This window comes from Oscarella lobularis, chromosome 2 (assembly GCF_947507565.1).
Source record: "Oscarella lobularis chromosome 2, ooOscLobu1.1, whole genome shotgun sequence".
Lineage (NCBI taxonomy): Eukaryota > Metazoa > Porifera > Homoscleromorpha > Homosclerophorida > Oscarellidae > Oscarella > Oscarella lobularis.
The window spans coordinates 3,964,902-3,988,234 of record NC_089176.1 but is presented as its reverse complement, the minus strand read 5'-3'; the positions used below and the strand labels follow the sequence as shown (position 1 = coordinate 3,988,234).

The 23,333-nt window shown below is 45.7% G+C and overlaps 5 protein-coding genes and 5 long non-coding RNA genes across 13 annotated transcripts; 6 read left to right on the top strand and 4 right to left on the bottom strand.

The window, feature by feature from the left end:
* The first annotated feature begins 1,691 nt into the window (after positions 1-1,691).
* On the top strand, positions 1,692-2,581 carry LOC136200253 (uncharacterized). Of its 2 annotated transcripts, none has more exons than XR_010673324.1 (4): positions 1,692-1,803; positions 1,859-1,934; positions 2,000-2,139; positions 2,186-2,581. It is a non-coding gene; the product is annotated as an uncharacterized lncRNA (long non-coding RNA). The 2 variants fall into 2 exon arrangements; XR_010673325.1 differs by having other exon boundaries at positions 1,707-1,803; positions 1,856-1,934.
* Positions 2,582-2,655: 74 nt separating this feature from the next.
* LOC136200349 (uncharacterized) lies at positions 2,656-3,546 on the bottom strand. Its single transcript, XR_010673355.1, has 3 exons — positions 3,507-3,546; positions 3,177-3,442; positions 2,656-3,053 (listed from the first exon to the last, which is right to left on the bottom strand). It is a non-coding gene; the product is annotated as an uncharacterized lncRNA (long non-coding RNA).
* Positions 3,547-5,026: 1,480 nt separating this feature from the next.
* Positions 5,027-5,907, top strand: LOC136200100 (enoyl-[acyl-carrier-protein] reductase, mitochondrial-like). Its single transcript, XM_065990427.1, has 5 exons — positions 5,027-5,114; positions 5,250-5,347; positions 5,411-5,545; positions 5,577-5,735; positions 5,786-5,907. Exons 2-5 carry the CDS (start codon positions 5,269-5,271, stop codon positions 5,905-5,907), a joined length of 495 nt encoding a protein of 164 aa, XP_065846499.1. The 5' UTR covers positions 5,027-5,114; positions 5,250-5,268.
* A 645-nt stretch (positions 5,908-6,552) lies between these two features.
* LOC136200041 (uncharacterized) lies at positions 6,553-9,959 on the top strand. 3 transcript variants are annotated; one of them, XR_010673279.1, is made up of 6 exons: positions 6,553-6,746; positions 6,815-6,962; positions 7,032-7,122; positions 7,212-7,448; positions 7,509-7,819; positions 8,193-9,959. It is a non-coding gene; the product is annotated as an uncharacterized lncRNA (long non-coding RNA). The 3 variants fall into 3 exon arrangements; XR_010673280.1 differs by lacking the exon at positions 8,193-9,959 and adding an exon at positions 7,892-7,966; XR_010673278.1 differs by lacking the exon at positions 8,193-9,959 and having other exon boundaries at positions 7,509-7,864.
* On the bottom strand, positions 8,096-9,937 carry LOC136200039 (uncharacterized). Its single transcript, XM_065990366.1, has 2 exons — positions 9,825-9,937; positions 8,096-9,765 (listed from the first exon to the last, which is right to left on the bottom strand). The coding sequence occupies exon 2, from the start codon at positions 9,615-9,617 to the stop codon at positions 8,271-8,273; it is 1,347 nt and encodes a 448-aa protein (XP_065846438.1). The 5' UTR covers positions 9,618-9,765; positions 9,825-9,937; the 3' UTR covers positions 8,096-8,270.
* Positions 9,960-10,046: 87 nt separating the features above from the next.
* On the top strand, positions 10,047-12,314 carry LOC136200042 (uncharacterized). Its single transcript, XR_010673281.1, has 3 exons — positions 10,047-10,560; positions 10,624-11,958; positions 12,028-12,314. It is a non-coding gene; the product is annotated as an uncharacterized lncRNA (long non-coding RNA).
* Positions 12,315-12,456: 142 nt separating this feature from the next.
* On the top strand, positions 12,457-14,277 carry LOC136200040 (enoyl-[acyl-carrier-protein] reductase, mitochondrial-like). The gene is made up of 10 exons (XM_065990367.1): positions 12,457-12,659; positions 12,711-12,808; positions 12,871-13,005; positions 13,053-13,196; positions 13,247-13,349; positions 13,398-13,500; positions 13,544-13,617; positions 13,667-13,727; positions 13,777-13,849; positions 13,904-14,277. The coding sequence occupies exons 1-10, from the start codon at positions 12,541-12,543 to the stop codon at positions 14,068-14,070; spliced, it is 1,077 nt and encodes a 358-aa protein (XP_065846439.1). The 5' UTR covers positions 12,457-12,540; the 3' UTR covers positions 14,071-14,277.
* A 431-nt stretch (positions 14,278-14,708) lies between these two features.
* On the top strand, positions 14,709-15,297 carry LOC136200043 (uncharacterized). Its single transcript, XR_010673282.1, has 3 exons — positions 14,709-14,815; positions 14,878-14,972; positions 15,054-15,297. It is a non-coding gene; the product is annotated as an uncharacterized lncRNA (long non-coding RNA).
* A 646-nt stretch (positions 15,298-15,943) lies between these two features.
* LOC136200362 (transcription elongation factor A protein 2-like) lies at positions 15,944-17,590 on the bottom strand. Its single transcript, XM_065990749.1, has 9 exons — positions 17,502-17,590; positions 17,383-17,451; positions 17,221-17,329; positions 16,999-17,163; positions 16,792-16,947; positions 16,582-16,736; positions 16,381-16,527; positions 16,254-16,325; positions 15,944-16,194 (listed from the first exon to the last, which is right to left on the bottom strand). The coding sequence occupies exons 1-9, from the start codon at positions 17,562-17,564 to the stop codon at positions 16,186-16,188; spliced, it is 945 nt and encodes a 314-aa protein (XP_065846821.1). The 5' UTR covers positions 17,565-17,590; the 3' UTR covers positions 15,944-16,185.
* Positions 17,591-17,606: 16 nt separating this feature from the next.
* On the bottom strand, positions 17,607-19,592 carry LOC136183932 (BAI1-associated protein 3-like). Its single transcript, XM_065970741.1, has 12 exons — positions 19,527-19,592; positions 19,370-19,471; positions 19,111-19,317; positions 18,991-19,059; positions 18,855-18,934; positions 18,737-18,803; positions 18,646-18,687; positions 18,525-18,596; positions 18,384-18,479; positions 18,225-18,333; positions 18,048-18,174; positions 17,607-17,996 (listed from the first exon to the last, which is right to left on the bottom strand). Exons 1-12 carry the CDS (start codon positions 19,590-19,592, stop codon positions 17,705-17,707), a joined length of 1,329 nt encoding a protein of 442 aa, XP_065826813.1. The 3' UTR covers positions 17,607-17,704.
* Between the last annotated feature and the right edge of the window lie 3,741 nt (positions 19,593-23,333).

Here is a 23,333-nt window from a genome sequence, read left to right as displayed (position 1 = left end):
TGGAAACAGCATTATGGACATATTTGGGTTCGAACAAATAAGTACTGTATATCAAAAGTCGAGTTCATACTTTTCATCTACAGCAAAACTTAGATGACGTTAACTGTATTCTAATACCAATTCACGATGTGAATCATTGGATGCTAGGGGTGGGTCATAATCGTTGTTGTCCACTTGAGATGACAATCCAATAGGTTGTCACGGTCGAAGAGAGGTCGATAGCAATTCTTGATTCTCTGGGCCTAAAAAAACACACGAATTGGTTCCAGCACCTTAGGTTAGAAATATGCCCCTACCTGTTTTAATAATTGTGAGAGTAAAAAAATTGTTGTGCAGAAATTTTATGCCGTACGTACTTGACAAAGGGACTGATTGCCTGCCGGTACCGTGGAAGGAAACTCAAGTGGTACGTTTTTACTCCTTCTTACGTGTTCGATTTATAGTGAATATTCAGGACAATCTACAACTGCAAAATAACGGATGTGATTGCGGAATATTTGTTATCATGGCAAGAAATAATAACTATAAAAATCAACGTAATAGGTTACCTGTTTTTTTGTTGTGTAGTACGCTCTAAAATACATCTTCAACTCAGAAATTCAATTTACGCAGGTTAGAATGACAGTGGCTAAATGATGTGCAGTTTGATAGCGCTATTTAGGCGGACACTGGAAACGTGCGTAAATGGATAACGTCGACGATACTGTATAACTGCATAAAGCCAATTACGCGGGAGGAAAGAAAAGGAAGCGGTAGGCCATAGTTACTTCTTCAATAATAGATGTGCAATTTTGTTAATTTTCGTACAAGATGACGTTAAGAGCGATGACAACGATGACGTCGTAGTACTCGGCTCGGAGTCGGATTTCACTGAGGAACATACGTCTGAATTCATCAATAACTTGTAAATGCCATATGTGTAATGCGTTGATGGTGTCTAGTAATAATTTATTCCGCTGCCGTAGACTAAAAACCCTTTCTAAGGACGACATCAAGCAATATCTTCAAAATCGGATGGAACATTTAGAGCAAGTTCACCAATTGAAGGTTAATATATGAACTTGTTCAATAAGTCCTTTTCAAAGACAATATTGAGTTGTAGGTTGATGTGACAGACACTGACATTTTTAGATTTGGAAGAAATGGAAAAAGTGAGTCGTACCAGCAAGGGCTTAACTAATCACCATGGACGTCTTCTCAGAAAGAAAACCTCCTTTCACTTTTCCGTCGAAAATCATTGATACGATACTGCCTATTCTCATCGAGCGATTTGTTAAACAAAAAAGCAAGGCAAAGAAAAACGTACTATTCGACATTGATGAGGATTTATTTCGAAACGTAAAAAACTGCTACAAACCTCACACATATAAATGAAAATTTATTTTATAGACGAGCAAAGTGTTTGACTACCTTATACCAGAAACAGTTGTCTACATCATTTCCGACAAAGGTGGATGCTCAAGGGCCAAAGTATAGCCATTAATTAATCAATAGGCTGTTTCGTCAAAAAATGCTTCTAATTTTATAGGCCATACATGAGTTAGCAGCAGAAGAACGTATGTGAAGCGATGAGGGATACTAAATATTATATCTATCCAGGGCGCATTCTTAATTGGTGGTTCACGCATAGATGGTTCACGTGCAGCGAGCGCAGCCGGGGCTTCCAAAATCACGTGAAATTCTCGACGACTCGACGAGTCGACGAGTCGCCGGCCGAGAAGCGGATCGCGCGACGCACGTTGACCGCATTCAGGGCGGCCGAGAAGAGAATGCACGAAGTTCCGGACGTCAATTCGAAGCTGCGTGAGTAAACGGGAGCCCATTCGGTCAATTGCACGCGTTTATTTTCTCTCAGCAGCGCGTCTCGCAGTCCTTCGCGAAGGAGTGCGTCTGCGGAACGGAAAGACAAAGGCGCCACGTCGCTGGGCTCCCTGGTGAGACCCACCTCCTCAGCTCCTCTTTCGTTTTTCGCGTCGTAACGATCGCTTTCTCTCGTCAGATCGATTACGAAATGACCGACGACGATTTTCGTATTCGGAGCCACGCGTATACGCAGATGGAAAGGCAAACGGAAAAAAAAGAGGAAGATCGTCATTGGATTCTTTATCCTGCCAACGCCTCCATTCATTTGTTGATCAGGTACGCTCCCACCAATTTATTCAAAAATCTTTGATTCAATTTGCAGGGTTTCGTTTGGTTACTGGCTGGGGCAAAGCTGAGTCTGGCGAGAAGAGGAGATAGGCCAAGATTTCTTTCTTTGTTCTTTCTAATTTTTTTCTCTTTAGCTCTTTCTCTGAACGGACCTTACTGAAGGCGAAACGAAAAGAAGAAACAGTCATCTTTTTGCATGAGTTTTTTGCATGAGCATAGTTTGTTGTTGCATGAGGCTTTTGATCTTCAGGGTATGGAGACAAAAGCAAGCGCGGCTTTCGAGCGACTCGCGCGCGCCGCGCGCTTTGGAGTTGCGCGAGTCGTCCGAAAGCCGGGCCTACACGAGCGTGAGCACGTCGTCCGCGCGCGTTGTACGTCAGATGCACGCGAAAGTAGGGAACACCATGTTCAAAATTTTATTAAAGATAAAGTATACAAAAAATCTGTCTGGCGTTTCTGCGTATTCCCTCCCCTCCCCCTCCCGGTGTGCCCCACCCGCCCCATACAGGAGCAGGCGAGGCACGGATGAGACTGAGACTGCAGTCCCCACAGGTTTATGTGCCTGCTTGCGTACTCTGTCGAGGCATGCAGGCACGTTTTCTGTAGGCGTCATTCTCCTGGAGAGACTGCCAATGAAATATAGCAGCCTCTATTAGAAGATACACGCCATGAAGTTGGGCAGTTTTTCGGCTCGTGCCCAGGAGACGCGGCAGTTTAGACGTTATTGCCTCATATCCGGAGGAGGCATACAGGCAGTTTAGGAGACAGCGACTATGAGGAAGTCGCCAATCTCCGCGGTCAGGCCGTTGATACCGACCCGTCGTGCCGAGGACGTTGGGACCTTGCGGTCTACCTCTTCGTCACCTTGCTCTTCATAAATGGCTCGATCGCGAATCGAATTTCTAAAGGTTTCAAACGATAGATAATGGTCGTCTTACAAAGCGCACCGTTCAGGCAGCGAAGACGAGTAAACGCATCAAGACACGTTCTCGGTGCATTATAAAACGCGAGGAAGAGTATCGTACCTTGAGCATTGTCCGCTTCGAGGAGCGGGTAAAGCTACTTCGTTGCGAAAACGGTTCGGAGCCGAGCCGACCGTGTGCTCTGCTTGTTGTAGCGGCTGATGTCGAGCGAGGGAGATGGCTTTCATAGCTGCAGAAGCTGGAGATCTCACCCGTACAGTCCTTTTCTGCAAGCGAAGAGCCCCGGACGCGTACGATAAACACCCGAATAGTTTTACGCACGATCGCGCACACAGGATTCCTTTCACGATGCCGTTTGCAGTCGCTTCCTGCAAATGGAAACTGTAAGACATACCCGTACAAATGACGTAGGGATTAGTACGCTAAACATACGGGCATCTCTTTCAGTTTCCATTTGCAGGACCCACAATAGGCAACTCCCGTAATATACCTTCATGTACAGTTCGTATGACGTATGGCTGTAAGCGTGTCCCAGTCCCTCCCACTCACGTCCCGTATGCGACCACCCTTCGTTCGAATTGCTACGAGAAGACGCACCTTCATTTGCATCAGATCGCGTGGGTCCATTTTATTATCGGCGTTAGTGATTGTGGGAGTTTCAAATCGGTGCTTTGTGTTATGTTCGTGGCCACGCTTAGGCTAGTATTGTTTCGTACCCTCTGCACTCTCGCGGAGTTATCTTTCCTACTGCTTTTTCGCTTATACGACGCACAGAGCCAACTTGTACAGCTCAATGCTGCCAAAAGAAGCCAAGACCACAAGAGACGGCTCGCAGCAGTAAAATTCCTATGTTGCTCAGCGCGTCTGATCGTACCGACTGCTCGCAGTAGTCTTCGGAACGTACAACGATTTGCAGCATAGCATGTACCTTAGTCTTTAGCCTAACGCTTGCGCTACCGGGCGAATCCAAAGACGGTGTAGCAGCTGCTGTACTGCGTCGCGAGCGCTTGCTGTTTACCGGAAACGTCTCTCGGAAACGCTGCGTCAAGGAAAAGAAGACTGTGTGAGCGCTTTCTCTAAAGCCCGACACCGACTTCTTTCACTTTGTGAAGCACTCGGCCATTGAACGCAGCAGTTCGGAGGCAAAAACGGCGAAAACGTCGCTATCGGACGTTTCTAAAATTCTGCGCGCGTGGTAGTTTGCTTCTTTTTGACGACTTCAAGGTTCCTCACGAAATTTTGCGGCGAGAACATCGTTAAGACCCCTGCGGACCGCCTCCATTTTCTTGTCCCACGCCTAGCGCATAAAGGTATCAACTTTGTACTACGCGTCGGTTCCTTTGATTGTAATTGGATTAATGAGCCTAAACCCGTGACTGCGATCGCTAGCTATTCTGCTGTGCTGCGCGTCGAAAATGTCGACTGTCGATCTGTCTATGCCGCGAGTATGCGACGTCGTTTTCGTTTCTCGTCAGGGGAAGCCCGAAGGCATGTGGCAACGCGTCCGTGCCTTTCCTGACGAAAACGGCGTCGCATAGGGGAATCGAATGTCGAGACACGCACGAGTATATATGTACGTTCGCGGGGTACAAGCAGCGCGTACTGTCTGTAAGGCGCACGTACGTACGCTGTGCTCGTAATGCGTACATTAATTTGATAATGCAATTACAATGCTCGTCGCTGATTGTGCACTCTCTCAGCGAGGCTCTGTCATGATTGGCCAATTACGCGACAAAGGAACCGACGCGTAGTACAAAGTTGCCCAGACCCTCTCCGCAAGTAGCGCGCGGGGGGAGGGTCTGGGTTTCAGAGGCTAATTATATGCTCGATGACGACAGGGATATAATAGAATAATATCCCTGATGACACCATGATCAAGGCATTACATATTAATTCGTCACGTGTTCTTCTCATATAGCTCATGGCGTGCATGATTCGATCAGTTGCTCGCCGTCTTTCACGCCAGCGCTTCGGCGTACGCTCTTCTTCGATATCATCCGTGGTCTACAAACGATACGGCAATCCAGAGGAAGTGCTACAGTGCGTAGAATACGGTTTCCTGGAAGATCGGCCCACGTGCTGAAGGATTTCCGTATTAAAATAAAACTGTGAACTGAACTGAACTGAACTGTAGAAACGAGACGAAAAGCCGAGCTCCTCTAGACGATCCTCTAGACTCCAAACCGAGGCCGCAATGCAACCAAAAGCAGACGAAATCGCGTTCCAAATGCTTGCAGCTCCAATCAATCCAGCCGACATCAACATGATTCAAGGTAAAAAGAAGAGAAACGCCTCACACGTGGCAATTAGTATTTATTATTGATTCCTTACGATAGGAACATACGGAATGAAGGCTACATTCCCCGCAATCGCCGGAAACGAAGGCGTCGGCCGAATAACCGCAATCGGATCATCAGTGACGTCAAAAATCAAAATCGGAGATCATTTCGTACCAAATCGACCATTTTGGGGTAAATAATAAATAAAAATTAATATTGGGAGTGAAATTTTTTCTAAGAACGTGGAGAAGTGGGGGAGTTTGCCCTGCTAACGATATCCGTATTGTACCCAATGACATTTCCCCTGTGAGCATGTCAATGATGTTTGTGAACCCCACAACTGCCTATAGAATGTTGGAAGACTTTGAAACGCTAAACGAAGGTATTCAACAAATAAATCAATATTGATTAGTATTTGATTTTGTCGCTCAGGTGACGTCGTAATTCAAAATGGGTCTAATAGTGGCGTCGGTCAAGCCGTCATACAAATTGCAGCTGCTCGAAATTTGAAGTCAATTAATTATTGTCATTCGGTCAAGGTGATCATCCGATGACCGGAAAATTTCGCGTGTTTACGCGAATGTGAGGCGACGCCGGACAATTCATCAGTTCATTGCATGTTGACACTAGCAAGCAAGCGACAAAACAACAACAACAACAATAACAACAACAACAACAACAACAAGGACAAAATTCCGAGTCAGCAAAAGACAACAGCACAGCACAATTTCTCAGGAGTCTTGTTCAGCGCTAAGCCTTCATTTCTTTGCTTTGTGCTTGGAGCGACTGTACGGTTTGACTTTCTCGTTGCGATGATTGTATGAAGGATTTTTCTTTTTAATGGCCCTTGCCTCTTTCCTCGCAGCGTCTTCCGTCTCTTGCCATCGGACGTACAGATTATTGCGTTCGTGATCGTTCATGCAGTCGGCTATGTCTTTGTTACCGTCACCTCTCAAGTGGCTTCGCACTCTGCTTCGAATGCCGCCTTTGCCCTCGGCTTTTCCGTCGTACCTCTCGTGAAAATCTCCGTCTCTGTAGGTTCCTATTTCATATACGCCGTGTTCAGTTGGGATATCGCCCATGTATTTCTCGTTAAAAGGGATCGGATCCGTGTATCTGCCTCCCATTGCCGCGTCGTCAGTTGAATCCAAGCTTCGAGTCCCGTTCGCCACGTGAGTCATTTATTACGTTGTCTTTGAGGCAAACTTGCAGCGTATACGAAGGTCGCGAATTTTGACGACTACGCGCTTAGCATTGCATTGAAGTGCAAATGGGACAAGAAAGTGCTTGTCTAAGAGACGTACTCATCTGATAGAGGCACGCGGGGGATTGCCTACTCAGATGTGATCTAAAGGGCAGAACCAAAGAAGACGATCAAGATTCAAACCCATTTGTGAGCAAAAAATGCTCCTAAAGCTGGAGAGCGTTATCGGTCATATTATCGTAAAATCCTACGTTTAGGACCACGCCCCCTGTTAGGATTTTGAGTTGAATTCTTAAATGTGAGACAACAAGAAAGCAATACAACGAAAAATCATCAAAGGCAAGAGTATCTCAGTGTGGTTCAGCGCCGTTATGCCTACCTACTTCCATCTTCCTCTCTTCAAGGGTTTGTGCTCGAAGCGATGATTGTATTTGGGGTTTTCCTTTTTAATAAGTTTTGCCTCTTTTGTTGCAGCGTTTCGCGTTGGTTGCTGACGGACATACAGGTTATTGTGCTTGCAACGTTTCAAATATTTGGCGATGTCCTTGTTGCCGTCGCCTCTCAGGTGATCTTGCACTCTAGCCCGAATCCCGCCTTTGCCTTCCGCTTTTCCCACGTATTTCACCGCAAATTTGTTCCCTTTGTTATGACCAGATCTTCGGCAAGTTCCTATTTCATAAACGCCGCGTTTGGTTGGCATTTTCCTCACGTTTGCTTTCACAAAACGTCTCGGTTTGCTGAATCTTCCCATTGCCAGCGTCGTCGCGTCGTCAGCTGAATGTATTTTGAACCAGGGATTTTGAACTAATTAGGGTAAGTCCCCGGTAATCACGTGTCAATATTCGATACGTTTTCCGCGAGGTAAACATATGCGCAACATATACAAAACTTGTAAGTTCATTAATTAAATTGCACTGAAGTTTACACGGGAAAATCAATGTCGTCGCATAGGGCGGAGTCTCACATCAATTCGTCACGTGTTCTTCTCATGGCGTGCATGATTCGAGCAGTTGCTCGCCGTCTTTCACGCCAGCGCTTCGGCGTACGCTTTTCTTCGTGGTCTACGAGCGATACGGAAATTCAGAGGAAGTGCTACAGTGCGTAGAAACGAGACGAAAAGCCGAGACGATCCTCTAGACTCCAAACCGAGGACGCAATGCAACCAAAAGCAGACGAAATCGCTTTCCAAATGCTCTCCGCTCCAATCAATCCAGCGACATCAACATGATTCAAGGCAAAAAGAAGAAAACGACTCACACGTGGTAATTTGTATTTATTATTGATTTCTTGCAACAAACGTACGGAATGAAGGCATCATTTCCCGCTATCGCTAGGAACGAAAGCGTTGGGCGAGTGACTGCAGTTGGAGCGTTAGTGTCGCCAGAAATTAAAATGGGAAATCATTTCGTGCTAAATTGACCCTTTTGAGATGAGTAGCTACATGGTATCTATTTTTTGGAGTTTGCCCTGCTGATGATATTCGTATTGTACACAGTAACATCTTCCCTGTGAGTATGTCAAGCGAAGTTTACGTAGGCTAACTCGCGCGAGCAAAGAATTTATTTTTCTTTACCAATTACCCGCTACTAGCGTGCGCAAGAGGCTTCGCTAAACTAAACACTGCTCTTTCTGTAGACGACAGCAAGGGACTGACTGACAGACAGACAGACAGACAGACAGACACAAAAAAAGTCTAATCCTTCGAGGCAACGTCTAAGCCACAATGATTTTGAGAAGTGCAAATCCGAGAATTATCATCCAATGGGTCTTGTGACGAGAATCGGCAAAATTTCCAGGCGCTACGTATCGAGATTGAACGATGCTGCTTTTTCCGTTGAGATCCACCTCAGCAACGAATTCATAAGTGGTACACACAGGACATCCCATCTTTCGGTACGTAGCCGTTATCGTATACTCCCCACCGCGAATAACTCTATGCGAAGCTCTGTTGACTCTGACGAGAGTTAGACCGCCAACTTGACTGCGATCAGAGTCCTTCCCCGCGCAGAACGGATTCAAAACGCCAGCGGCCATGTTGGCGATTTCCTTGATCGTCGAATCGGTTCTCTTGCTAAAGATGTTGACGCCTATAACAACTGAAGACGTTTGAAGGGAGGGAGGAGCCGGAGATGTGCTTTCGGGCGCTACAAAGGGAGCAAAGACTGAGCCAGGCAATTCGAGTCCGACTTGCGATTCAGGATCAATTCCGGTGGCAATTCGAAAGTAACCGTTGTCTCCCCAATTCTTTCCCCAACTGTTCTTGCAAATCCAGTACCCCTGCCCGTTTTCGTCGCTCCCATAGCCGACCACTTCAACGAGATGCACACCCAAATAATTACCTCCCATGTAACGATATATCTCGCCCTTGTACATCAAAAAATCCGTATAAATGAGCATTCCAGCTACTATGGGGCCCTCTGCAACAGCTAATTTCATTTGAGCAGTTGTTGCTTCAACGACGCTATACGTATCCAATGTGAGAGGCGAGGGAAGAGCAGAACCCTCACTGCATTCGTTTTCGCACGTGTTTGGTTCCGAGCACAATTGGTATAGATCGTACGGCTGACAGGTGTTGGGAACGGTTCCCTTACGATTCAGATAGTAAAAAGCGCTTCCTGGTTTACCCCCTTGGCAGCCATTGCAACCAGCATACATGCAGCACGATGCCAGACGATGCGCCGACGTCGGCTCTACTTTCGAAGTCGCCTTAATCGAACGATAGTCGTCGAAAGCGTGCGTCGCAGCGATTGCCCAGCACGATCCGCACTTTTCCTGATCGTCGGCGTCGCGGAGGAGATTATCTTTCCTCCAGTCGACTCCGTCTGGCGACTGACGAGCTTTTCTGCCGGCCGCCGCTGGACGGAGGAGGTCCTTGTTTCGAGGACCGAAACCGGCGATGGCTTCCGATGCGTACCACGTTGCTTTGGGGTCTGAGTTGATTCGTCTGGCGAGAGCGACCAGAGATTCTAACGGTGCCGACCCCAGCGGGACTCTGTGTCGACCGCTTACGACCAGAACAGCAGAGAAAAGGAGCAGGAGAAGAACTGAACTCGAAGCCATTGCGTGGGGTAGTAAGAGAGCGTGCCCCTGGAGAGCGTTATCGGTGATATTATCTGAAATCTCGCGTTTAGGATCACGCCTCTGGGAGGGGTCGCCATTTTTTCAGCTGGGAACCTCGAATGTGAGACGATAATTTTGCAAATTAACACTGAAAAGAAAGCAATACAACGAAACGATAGCTCATCCGGTGTCTGGTAAATGACCTACTGGTGGGAGAGCATTTTCCGGTCGCGCTGCATCCGAAGACTCGGATACGTCGAAATCGATCTAAAGCCGGCGCCGATTTGGGGAAGAGAATACAAACGATCCCTGTCCTTGCCTCCTTGGCAACGCGAAGTTTACAGAGGCTAACTCGCGCGAGAAAAGAATTTTGTTTTCTTTACCAATTAGACTACCCGGTGGACTAACGTGCTAGAGGCTTCCAATCCACCGTCAGGATCTCTATCTTACATCTATGGAATCACAAACAAAGCTACGCAACTCGGACCTATCGTCGACATCGAAAGTGAAAACCGGAAAATTTTGCGTGTTTACGTGTGAGGCGACGCCGCGGACGTACGATCCGTCAGTTCAATGCACGTTGACACTGGCAAGCAAGCGACACAACAACAACAAAAGAAAACAACAAAAGACAACAGCACAGCACGACTTCTCAGGATCGAGTCTGGTTCAGCGCCAAGCCTTCATTCCTTCACTTTCCGAGGGCTTTGGGCTCGTCGCGCTTATTGAAAGGAGGGTCTTCTTTCTTGATGATCTTTGCTTCTTTTTTCGCAGCGTCTTCCGTCACTTGCCATCGGACATACAGGTGATTGCGTTCGTGATCGTTTAGGTATTCGGCTATGTCTTTGTTGCCGTCGCCTCTCATGTGGCTTCGCACTCTACTTCGAATTCCGCCTTCGCCCTCGGCTTTTCCCACGTACTTCACGTTGAATTTTCCTTCTCTGTAGGTTCCTATTTCATATACGCCGTGTTCAGTTGGGATCAATTGCATGTTTTCCTCTTTTAGAAGGACTGGATTCGAGAAACTGCCCATTGCTTCGTCGTCCAAACGAATTTTTGGAATTTGCCGAAGGGTGGGGCGTATATATTCATTGGAGAAGACCGGAAAACGAAATTGAAACCGAGATATGGACGAGACAAAATTGGAAATTGATGCAAATGTAAATCAAACGCCCCTCAACGTTCCCTCAACACCCTAAACATCGCTGCAATGATACGCAACACACCAAGAATTAGCGAAAAATGGCGAGTACAGCAACACAACAAAAACACAAAAGGTACAGCAAAAGATGACAGCACAACACATGCAAGTTCTCCAGCTGGAGTCTGATTGAGCGCCAAGCCTACTATTAATTCTTTGACTTCAAGGCTTTGGGCTCGTGGCGACGATTGAACGGAGGATCTTCTCTTTCAATTATCTCGGCCTCTTTCTTCGCAGCCTTTTTCGTCACTTGCCAACGGACAAACAAATTATTGCGTTTATGACTATCCAGATAGTCGGCAATATCCTTATTTCCATCACCTCTCAAGTGATCTTGCACTCTACCTCGAATTCCGTCCTCACCTTCGGCTTTTCCAACGTATTTCACCACAAATTTTTTGTTTTCGTCGTGTCCGTGACGTCTGTTGGTTCCTATTTCGTATACGCCGGTTTTAGTTGGTATCCTTTTCATGCCTTTCTCTCTAAAAGGGACTGGTTCGCTCATCATGTTGCCGCGTCGTCAGTTGAATCTAAAGTGTGTCCCGTTCGATCGTCACGTCCCACGTGAGTCATTTATTACGTTTTCTTCGAGGCAAACTTGCGGTGTATACGAAGGTCACACGTTTTGGCTACTAGGTGATTAGCATTGCATTGAAGTACAAATGGGACAAGAAAGGGCTCGTCTAAGAGACGTACTCATCTGATGGAGGCACGCGGGGAATCCCGGGGATAGCCATTATTAGGTGAGTCCCGGTGCCATCATGTGTCATTCGTACGTTTTCCGCGAGATAAACATGCAACGTGTACAAAAAACTTGTAAGCTTAGGAGTCTCCGCTTTGAAGTTTGCGCGCGGGAACGCTTATTAGGGTGGAGTCACATATCAATTCGTCACGTGTTCTTCTCATGACGTGCTAGAGGCCCCATCAGATATGGATGTATCGACATTGAAAGTGAAAAAGGAAACATTTTCGTGGTTACGCCGGACGATCCGTTAAGTTCATTGCATGTTGACACTGGCAAGCAAACGACACAACAAAAACAACACGAACAAAAAAATTCAGCAAAAGACAACAGCACAACACGGGATTGAGTCTGGTTCAGCACCGCGCCACGCCTACTTCACCTTCATTTCTCCAAGGGTTTGTGCTCTTGGCGATGATTGTATTCAGGCTTTTCCTTTTTAATGATTTCTGCCTCTTTCTTTGCAGCGCCTCGCGTAGGCTTCTGACGTACATACAAGTTGTTGCGTTTGTGGCTGTCCAAATATTTACCGATGTCCTTGTTGCCATCGCCTCTCAAGTGACATTGCAGTCTACCTCGAATGCCGCCTTTACCTTCGGCTTTTCCCACGTATTTCGGCACGAATACTTTCTTTTTGCTTCGACCGTGGCCAGAGCTTCTGTAGGTTCCTACTTCGTACACGCCGCGTTTGGCTGACATTTTGCTCACGTTTGCTTTCGCAAAAGCTCTTGGTTTGGTGAATCTGCCCATTGTGTCGTCAGTTATTCGAATGTGTTTTGAACTAATTAGGGTGAGTCCCGGTCATCACGTGTCATTCGATACATTTTGCACTATTTTGCACATGCAAGAAAAACTTGTAAGCTTATAGGAGACTGCGCGCCTAAATCGCATAAAGCCATTGAAGTTTGCACGGGAGTCAACGCCGTCGCTTATGGGTGGAGTCAGTGGAGTCACATACCAATTCGTCACGTGTTCTTCTCATGGCTTGCATGATTCGAGCAGTTGCTCGCCGTCTTTCACGCCAGCGCTTCGGCGTACGCTTTTCTTCGATATCATCCGTGGTCTACGAGCGATACGGCAATCCAGAAGAAGTCCTACAGTGCGTAGAAACGAGACGAAAAGCCGAGCTCCTAATAAGACAATCCTCTAGACTTCAAACTGAAGATGCAATACAGCCAAAAGCAGACGAAATCGCTTTCCAAATGCTCGCAGCTCCAATCAATCCAGCAGACATCAACATGATTCAAGGCAAAAAGAAGAAAACGACTCACACGTGGTAATTAGTATTTATTATTGATTCCTTACGATAGGAACATACGGAATGAAGGCTACATTCCCCGCAATCGCCGGAAACGAAGGCGTCGGCCGAATAACCGCAATCGGATCATCAGTGACGTCAAAAATCAAAATTGGAGATCATTTCGTGCCAAATCGACCCTTTTGGGGTAAATAATAAATTAAAAATTAATTTTGGGGGTGAAATTTCTTCTAGGAACGTGGAGAAGTGGCGGAGTTTGCCCTGCAAACGATATCCTCATTGTACCCAATGACATTTCCCCTGTGAGCATGTCAATGATGTTTGTGAACCCCACAACTGCCTATAGAATGTTGGAAGACTTTGAGACACTAAACGAAGGTATTCAACAAATAAATCAATAATGATTTGTATTTGATTTTGCCGCTCAGGTGACGTCGTAATTCAAAATGGGTCTAATAGTGGCGTTGGCCAAGCCGTCATACAAATTGCAGCTGCACGAAATTTGAAAACAATTAACGTCATCCGGGCAAGGTAAAAATTAAAGACGACGAATTTTTTCCTAATTACTTTTTCGCACAGACCCGATTTAATTGAAATTACCGATTATTTGACGTCGCTCGGGGCAACGGAAGTCGTCACCGAAGAATTTGCACAATCTCGCAAATTGAGAGAATTGATACAGGTAAACAAGATTATTTAATTAAAATATTAATTATTTTCTCTAGACCATGGGCAAACCAAAATTGGCCTTGAACTGTGTCGGCGGAAAAAGCGCAACGGCTCTACTACAAAACCTTCAGTAAGACAATAAAGGATAAATAAATCTGTTATATTACTAATATCTATAGGCAAAGTGGTACCATGGTTACTTATGGTGGAATGTCAAGACGGCCAATATCTGTAGGAACGGTGAGAAAACCCGCAATTAGCTTAGCATTATTGAATTATATAATTTTAGGGCATGATGATATTTAGTGATCTCAAATTATGTGGCTATTGGCAGAGCAGATGGAACGATTCGAATGCCAACAGTACATATATAAATGAGTCTCCTTTTCCACGTGACTCTCTTCCTTTGTCCCCAGGCCCCGCTCTGACGAAAATGTTGGAGGATCTCTACGCTCTGGTGCGAGCTGACAAGCTAAAGATGCCGAGACACGAGCCTCGCGCCTTGAGCGAATTCCAAGAGGCGGTGAAAAAAGCGTGGGAACCCATGACAACCACGAAACAGGTGTTTTCTATGGTCAGGTAAGCCAGCAAGACAGAGACGAAGGATATTGCATTTTGGGACACTTATTTTGTTGAATTTATTCATATCGCGTTGAATGCAAACTGCAGAAAAAGCGCCCTTTATTTCAAGACAGAACAAAAACAAGAAGGAAAAGCGTAAGAGGAGGCAACATCAAAAGAAAACAAACAGCGGGCTTTTCATGTTTATTCCTGCAGGCGAAACGCGAGATCGCTTATTTTCCAGCGTTCTTATCGGCGTGGCTCTGGGCTGTCGTTGCCCAGTTGCCTTTGGGCACTCCTCCGCCGTGTTTCTGCGCTTCCGATGATTGCACGGCCGATGCTCTCTCCTTCGTCCACTCAGTTTTGTCTGCCATTTTCAAAAATCGAGCACAGCGTTGTTGTCAACTTCAAAACGACGTATTACGGAATGGTAGGTTCTCGCTCGGGAGGGCCTATTTATTCATTCGAGACAGAAAGCCGGAAAACGAAACTGAAACCTGCGAATGGGGACTTGAAAAAATCGCAAAAATTGGAGTGCATTATCAAGCGAAAATCATTCCTGTGCAGTATGAGAAGTATCACGGCTAATCTCAATCTCCTCATCAACGGTTTGACTGTAGACTTAGCAGTGCTACCTCGTGACACCACGCTTCTATCAGATAATTGATGATAATCAAATGCGTAGACAACGAAAGAACGCAACAGGAAATGTTTGCGTGTGAGGCGTCAAACCGAACCGAAACGAACTTACCAGAAAAAACAAATGAGTAAGCTCAACCGACCGGAAAAAGGCGGGCCTTGGAGCTGATTGGCCACTTTTTTGCTGCAGTTTCACATTGATTGCGCACGCTAACGTCTGAAGAACAAAGGGAGCTCAATGGAGTCTTCTCGGCTGCTCTCTGGGCCAACGTTTGCGATGCTGAGGTCAGACAATGCACGCAGGAGCGTTACTTTAGTGGACGCGTCCTTAGAACGCCGAAAACCCCAGTTATGCATAACCTTTAGCTAAATGTCGAGAACGACTGCACGAAACAAGGTCCACATCAGTTCATCTTGAAGCAAAATCGCTGTGCTTTCCAACTATACCTAGCACGTCGTGATCCGTTCTCCTAGGAGTTTCACTGGCGGCGTTCAAGTAACGCAAAGCTCGGTCTGGTCTCCATGTTAGCAAGAAGTGACGTTTTGACGCTTTCTTTGTGTTGTGCTTGCAAGTAGACTTTTTTTTGCGTCGGTGCACGTACGTCGCGTCGGGTCCTCAAGCATGACCCGTTGAAAAAATAAACTGCTCGCTCTGGGGTCCAGGGCAAGACCCCGTCATAAAAAAAACTGCCCGCGAATTGACCACGTAGCGAAGCTATGTATTTTATTTCAAATAAACCCGGAAGTAACCCGGAAGTATTACAAAAGAAAAAACGAGCGTCCTCCCGGCGTCTTTCAATGAGAGGGCCCTTCACCCAGGCCCTCATTTCGGGGAGACAGTGACCCATCTGTCCCGGGGGTGCCTTTATGTACCAAGGCACAGGTGGACCGCTATTGTCACCCACCGCGTCTTGCCCAAGTGGGGTGGCAGGTTATCACTCGTGCCACTGGAGTAGGGGATCGAATCCCCTGCGTTTGCGCCGCGTTTAACCTCTCTGGCTCGAGTTGGGCCGGTTTTATTTAGTCACCTCGGGGCCCGGAGGTGAATGGCGACATCGGAAAGCTCTTCATCTGCCTCGTCCGATTGTCCTTAGGCGAGCCTAGAAAAACGCAATTTTTTATGACTTACCTTTAGCTCTAAACCCCGAAATTGCACGTCGAACGCTGCGAGATGTCGAAACACTGTCCAATCGCAGCCTGGCTTGGAGAATAGACTCTCGCATGCACGTTTTGTCGTTTCTAACCGTATCCAAGCCACGTACGCGCCAAAATCGGTTGGAAAGAGGCAATGCACGACGAGGAACATCTCATTGGTGATTGCAAGCCATTTTACGCGAGATCCAAGCTTGTTTTCTACGTGCAACGTCTGCGCACGCGCAAAGCAATGTCGCAATTATTGATCCTCACACTGCACCGAACTCAAAATCGAAAACGAAGTCATTCTCGAGCCCAGTCAACCGCAACAGTTTCCATTAACGAATTCTCAGAATCAAACGCACTAGTTAAACTAACGAAGAGAAAAAATCAATAATTAATTAAATAATCAAAATTCAATATCATTCTCACCTTCCAACGACTTCCACACTCGTTGCACAAGACAAACGTTGTCATCGGTTCATCGGCACTTCGCGTCTGAACCTAGGATAAAATAAAAAAATAGAAATTATTTTTGGGTGTGTTTTCTCTTTCTCACCTGATTATATGAACAATTGTTCTGTTTACATTTGCCACATTTTAGCAAATCGGTTTTCGTTCCACTTTGGACGGCCATCTGCGATTCTCTGATTGTTTCTTGAGTAAAATCCTTCCTAAGCTTCTTCATCTCATCACTAGCCATTTCCTAAAAAATTCCAAAATTAAAAATAATCTTATATTATATTATTTTCTCTCTTACCAAGGGCGACATTGTAGCCAGTTTCTGTGGCGATATTTCTCCAATCAAAACCCTTTGCCTCAATCCGGGATTCTTATCATCTCTCAAATTAGCAACACGACTTCGTATGGCCTTCTTATAATTCTGATTCGTATCACCAGCCTCTTCAAAAACACCTAAAACAACCCAATAATTATATACTAATTAATTAATTAGTATTTAAATATTTACAGTCTTCTAAAACGCCAGCTATTTGTTGAATCTGATCATGTGATATTCCCACCATTTTCGCTTCATTTCCCTTAGTTAGAGCCGAAAGTATAAGATCTCGTGATTTCTTCCTAATATCGTCTGACGTAAACGAAACAGCCGGAAGCACGTGCTTAACTGAAAAAAATTCAAAAAATCAATATGTATTATTAATTATTAATTCCTTGCCTTTGATTCCCTCCTCTTTGATTTTTGGAGGAGGCGGAGGTGTGGATTGCAACAGTGGTGTATCAGCCTTCAATTCCGAAGGAGTCGACGCTAATTTCGGACTTCCCTTGGGCGTCGATTCCGAACTTCTCGCTCTTACTCGAGCCACTTCCGAAGAATTCTCAGCTAAAAAACCAAAAAAAATATTTTCCCCCTTTTGGGACCCCCTTCCTCCCCTCCAACCTTCGAGCTGTTTCTTCCAAGCGCTGATCAGTTTCTTTGCTAGGGACTTTACTTGATCGTTCGACGTTCCTTTTCTCAACGTGTTCACGTATTTTCCAATGTGGCTTTTCTATGTGTACATTTTCTCGCGCGCGCTATTTGCGTGCGTAGTATCGCACTCACTTTGAGACCTTCGACTGTGATTTTCATGCCGCGTAACGCTTGGAGGAGATCCAGAGCGCGTTCTTCGTTCTATGGGGTCCCTCGACTCGTGGCTGGGTCTAAGCGCGTTTTAGTCCTACCAGAGAAGGTTCTCCTATAAGTTTTTCAAGCTGCTTTCCAATGGCGATAACGTTTCGGTCCATTTTCTTGGGAACGGAGGAAAGGTCGACCCCGTATAATCCGGGTGGAAGGTAAGCGCGAATTAATGATGAGACCCCAATATAATATAGCGCAATTCTAAAACTTTCAGCTGAAAGTGCCAAGTAGAGATTCCGTTCGGAGTTTACCGCTCCAATTTCGCGCGTTTCTTTCTTTTCTTCACGAATTCGACAGCTTCGTTGTCACTTCTATGCATGAGTAGATAAAATGCATCTCCTTTCGGTTCCGGTGGCAATCGAAGCTTCAAAGTCGTCTGCCTAAGCTGACTCACGTCACTCTCACTAGACACAGCCGGAATAGAAGACAGGGAAAAAATCCCCTCACCAGCCATATCATCCTTCGAAAACCGATCCCAATCAAAAACGGAGAACACAAGAGCGGACTTGTGCTTCCTCAAAAGATCAGAAGCAATAGGGCTATATGAATACACTAAAACAATAGATAAATTCTATTAATTTTATTATTACATGTAGAAGGTTTCATCAAATATTGGAGTCAGCGTTTCCTTTTCCACTTTGGTTCGCTGCACGCCGCTGTGCGCTCCGTAAACACCGACAGGAAAAGGCGACACTTTGACGTACAAATCAGCCAAGCCTAGAAGAAAAAACGATGACGTCTATTAGGTATTTTCCCTTAATAATTACCATTTGAATCGAGTGCTGGCATGTCTCTGCAGTTCATGATTTTAATGCAGATTTTTTCCGCTTTTTCGATGTATCCAATCTGGACGGTCAGATAGCCTCGTTCTGCTGTCTAGAACGAGTGTTTTCTGCTTTGATACGACTGCTAATACGTCGATTTACCTTCATTGCTGCTTGCTCTCTCTCCAGTTCGGCTAGATACTGATAAATCAGTTCTTGGCTGTTCCACCTTCGTCGTTCAATGCACCGAAATAAAGCCTAAGACACTATGAAATCCATAACGAAAAAATCTCGGATTCCTACTTGATAAGCTTCTGATTCCAAGGACTCTTCACTTAGGCCATTTCCACCGGCAAAAAAGAAGGAACGAAGGATCTAAAAACCCGTCAAAAATCTAAATTCCTTACACAATCTCCTGACTAACTTTTAGAGCTCCTGCCATACGCTTATAGATATATGGCTCAAGCTAAGAAAAAAAGTTATTTAATCTACTGTGAAGAACTACTCGTTCTGACGTCATATCTGTCTTTCACTAATTGATACCATTGATTGAGGCAAACATAGTACATGCTCACCAAAATCCTAAAAGAATTTATTTAAAAAATATACAGAAATAATAATAAATGCACGCACATTTGAAAAGGTTGATCCAAAAGACCGTCACTCAAAATCTGCAAATTCTGCTGAAGATATTCCATAAGACCATTCATGGACTATTATAGGAGGATAAATATGACCACGCCCTTATTATTATTTATCTTTTCCTTACGTTTTCTGTTGTGACAGTCCTGGCGTCTCTAAGCAACAACCGCGAATACTTTTCAATATCAACACGCATCTAAAAGCATATTTAATAATTACATCGCAATATTGAAAACAATTTTTTTACCCTCTCTCCAATCCTTTCCACAATAATCAATATCTTATTTTCAAAATCTTCGTCAGCACTGCGCAAAATAGTGCGCAAAGCGGCGCGACTCTGCGCAACCCCAGCAAGACCTTCCAAGGCCTTCAAAGCCGCGTCCCAATTCAAATCAACAGGTAACATTTGCAAAGACGATCGCACATACTCCACATTATTCACACTGATACAAAGCTAACACGACCCCCTCTCTACTCATTATTTATAAATAAATAATTAGGTTTACCTGTTCCGTGACGTCAAATTGACCTTCATCATCGTAATAAGACTTACGTTTGAGATGATCAATGACGCAATCAGCGTAACGCTTAGCCGTGACACAAATATGCTAAAGAAATATTAATAAATAAATTAATAAAATAAATAAATAAGATAGAACGGACGTCCGTGAGTTGAACGAGAAAACTGTATGCAACAGGAGGATCCGGCCAATCAAGCTGCTTCCACATTAAGGTGGAGTACTGGGGAACCCAACCCACGCAGATTTTTTATTTTTTTTTGTATTCGGAAGTGTGTTCGATAATAAAGAGAAACGTCTTAGCTACCTTTTGAGCCTATTCGCGTCTTTCAAAGGGTTTCGTTTACGGAGTAATCGCGCAGCGTTAGATTTCCGGTCGATCAAAACAGCCAAAAATGCTCTTTACGCGCGATCGCTTGCGCAAAAAAGTGCTATTCGAAGACTAAAACTCACCGTTGAAACGTTTGTGAGACGCGAAACGACGCTTTTGTAGGGTTTTCTTACATTTGTGTCCACTCCCTCGCAACAGCTAGCGCGCTTAGCGTAATGTTGTAGCAACGTCTACCGTGCGCTAGTCGCTTCAGTTTCAGTTTGTTGTTTACATTCCGAAAATGCCTCGCAAGACCAAGAGGAAGCATCTCGGCCTTCGAGGAACTCAATTCCAGGCAGCGAAGGCGCAGAGAGCGTTTCTTCGATCGACATGTGCTCTCTTTTAGTCGGAGGAGCGAATTGCTCGCGAAGGACGACAAATGCTCCGGAACGCTCAACGCGCGATGAACGGGGCAACGAATCCCGAAGAGTACGGTCCCCCTCTCGACCGTCTTTCCGAATCGCCGCGTTTTCGGAATGGACAGAGGTCAAGTCGTTCTACTGAAGCAGATTGATGTGAGACAGAACACGACTTATGGACCCAAGGGAACGGAAAGACTCCAATAGTGCCGTCATGGAAATAATCCAGCCTGGTAGACCACATATTGCATGAGGTAGATAAGGACACGCATGAGATGCTTCGTGGCGACTAATAGAAGCTTTTTTTAGATAAAATTTTTTAGCTCAATAATAAAGATACATGTCTTGTCTACCTTCTCGGCCTATTCGCGAGTCTCGCAGCGTTTTGCTTTCGAAAGAATCGCGCCGCGTAGGATTTCCGGTCGATCGAAAAAGCCGAAAATGCCCTTTACGCGCGATCGCTTGCGCAAAAACGTGCTATTCGAAGACTAAAACTTACCGTTGAAACGTCTGTGAGACGCGAAACGACGCTTTTGTAGGGTTTTCTTATATTTTACGTGCACTCCCTCGCAACGGCTAGCGCGCTTAGCGTAATGTTATGACAACGTCGTGGCAACGTCTACCGTGCGCTACTTCTTTGTTCGAAAAAAGCACGCGAAATCGTTTCCGCTCAATTATTCTAATAAGAAATGCCTCTCAGGACCAAGAGGAAGCGTCTCGGCTTTCGAGGAACTCGATTTGCCGATATGCGTCAGCAGTCAGTCGATCGTGGCGATGCTGTAGCTGAAGCTGCTCCTGCGACGGAAGCGCATGCAGCTGAACAGCGTTCGACTGGTTTTCGGACTGAGACGACTCACCCTGACGGCAGTTCAGCGAGAAAACTCAGTTCTTTGCCATCGGCGTGGAAGAACATCGCTGGACTTCCCGAAACTCAACATGAGTCTGAACTCGACCAGCCTCATTATCGTATCGTCAATGTTTGCACTCTACTGAAAGCCATGCTCGCCTTTCTTGTCTGCCGCTTTTGTCACAGCAGTGATTTTACTATCACAGAAGATTACAGCAAGCGAAAGGGTTTTTGCTCTCAGCTTGTTTTTACGTGCAGAAGCTGCGACAAAAAGCACTCTTTTCCGACGTCAGAGATACGACCACCTGACAGAAATGGAGGGCAAAGCCATGATGTAAACCGAAGAGCAGTACTGGCTTGTCTGGCGATGGGCTCAGGCAGAGCCGATTTTCATCGATTCTGCGGCGTTTTCAACATGCCACCGCTTATCGGTCAAGACAGCTGGGAAAATCACGTGAAGGGAATTTCTGAAGCCTCTGAAGTAGTTTTTGAAGAATCCGCTTCTCGCGCTGTTCAAGATTATCGCAAGTCACAAAACGCCCAGGCAGGAGAAGTCATTGACGCTGCCGTTTCATACGACGGCACTTGGGCAAAACGTGGCCATTCTTCACACTACGGTGTGCAAGCAGCGGTATTGAATGGCTATGTCATCGACTTTCAGCTTTTGTGCACCTACTGCCGAGGCTGCCAGCTGAAAGAAAGAAGCGGAATCGACAAGAACAGCATCGAGTATTTGAACTGGTACCGAAAACACCATCCTATGTGCCAGAAAAACTACAAAGGTTCCGCAGCGTCTATGGAGGCTGAAGGAGCAAAAGAAGTCTTTGGACGGTCTGTAAAAAAGCACAAGTTGCGGTACACTACATTCATCGGCGACGGAGATTCAAAAGCTTTCAACTACGTTGAAAACATTTACGGCCCGGGAAAAGAAGTGAGAAAACTTGATTGCGTAGGCCATGTACACAAGCGAATGGGTAGCAACCTGAGGAATTACGTCAACACGTCTAAAAAAGTCGTTTTGGAGGACGGAGGATCGGTTGGCGGGAAAGGTCGTCTAACGAAAATAGCAATGAATCGGTTGAGCACGTACTACGGCTACGCAATCAAGCGAAACTTGGGTAATGTTGGAGCAATGAAAAGAGATATCATGGCCGTACTCTATCATACCTGTCGCCCGAAGGATGTGGACGATGCCAGAAGGAAGAGAAAAGCTAGGAAACCATCAGAGGGACATGTGCACAATCATGACAGCTGTCCAAAGACGGAGGCAGAGCAGCACCAATACTGCCCAGTAGGTGAAGATTCATGGTGTCGCTGGCAGAAAGATCAGGCAACTGGGGAGAACAAGTATAAGCAGGACGACAATCGGACACTTCCGCATTGTTTCTTCCACGAGTTGCTTGGCTTGTTTGAGCGTCTATCGGACGAAAGTCTTTTGGAAAGGTGCAAGGACGGGCATACTCAGAATTCCAACGAGTCATTCCATAACACGCTATGGACATTTGCCCCAAAAGCAAAACACCGTGGAGCATCGTCTATACTAATAGCTGCAAGAATTGCTGCTGCGCAATTCAACAATGGCTCCACTGTTTTTGCTCGGCTCCTTCAAGAAATGAGATGTTCACCAGGAACGCATTCTTTGGATCATTTCAAGGAAATAGACGCCAAAAGGATTTCTGCCAGCAAAATAAAGGCAACAGTAGAGAACAAAAAAAGAAGGGCAAAATTGAAAAAGAAGACAGCGCAAACGCAAGACCATCTGGAAAGAAGGGAAGGCCCGACGTACGAGGCTGGCGGGTTTGGGGGTGAGGCACCGCCTGAGAGGCCACAGGAAAGGGAGGCTACGGCTCCAGGTCGCAGGGGAAGGAGAAAGGGCAAAGAGCGAACGACGGCTTCTGTGAGGCGTAGGCGACAACCATCACCGGCTGCCGATTCTTCATCGGAGGACGAGGCTCCAGTGCCCCTCAGGAAATCTAAAAGGAAGCGATTCCAAGGTGAAGCAATTGTCATATATATAAAAGGATATTTTATAAATAATATTTAGGGCACTACGTGGAGTACTCTTCCGATGAGGACGACGTGGCTGTTCAAGTTGCCGTCCAAGGGGAAAGTGCATGTGAACAAGTATCTGTACGTAATGTTGATAATTCTGTGGTAGAAGATGATAGTGATAGTTCGTTTAGAGGGTTTAGTGTAGAAGATATTGAGTCTGTGTTGTACAGTGATATTTCGGAGGACGAGCATGAGGGAGATTAGGACACGCATGAAATAGATAGAGAATAGGTTTGCAGTTCAATGTTTGTGCCGTCGTGTAACTAATAATAACCAGCACTTTCCCCCGCACACGGCAAAAAGTTGAACAAAACAAACGAGGGC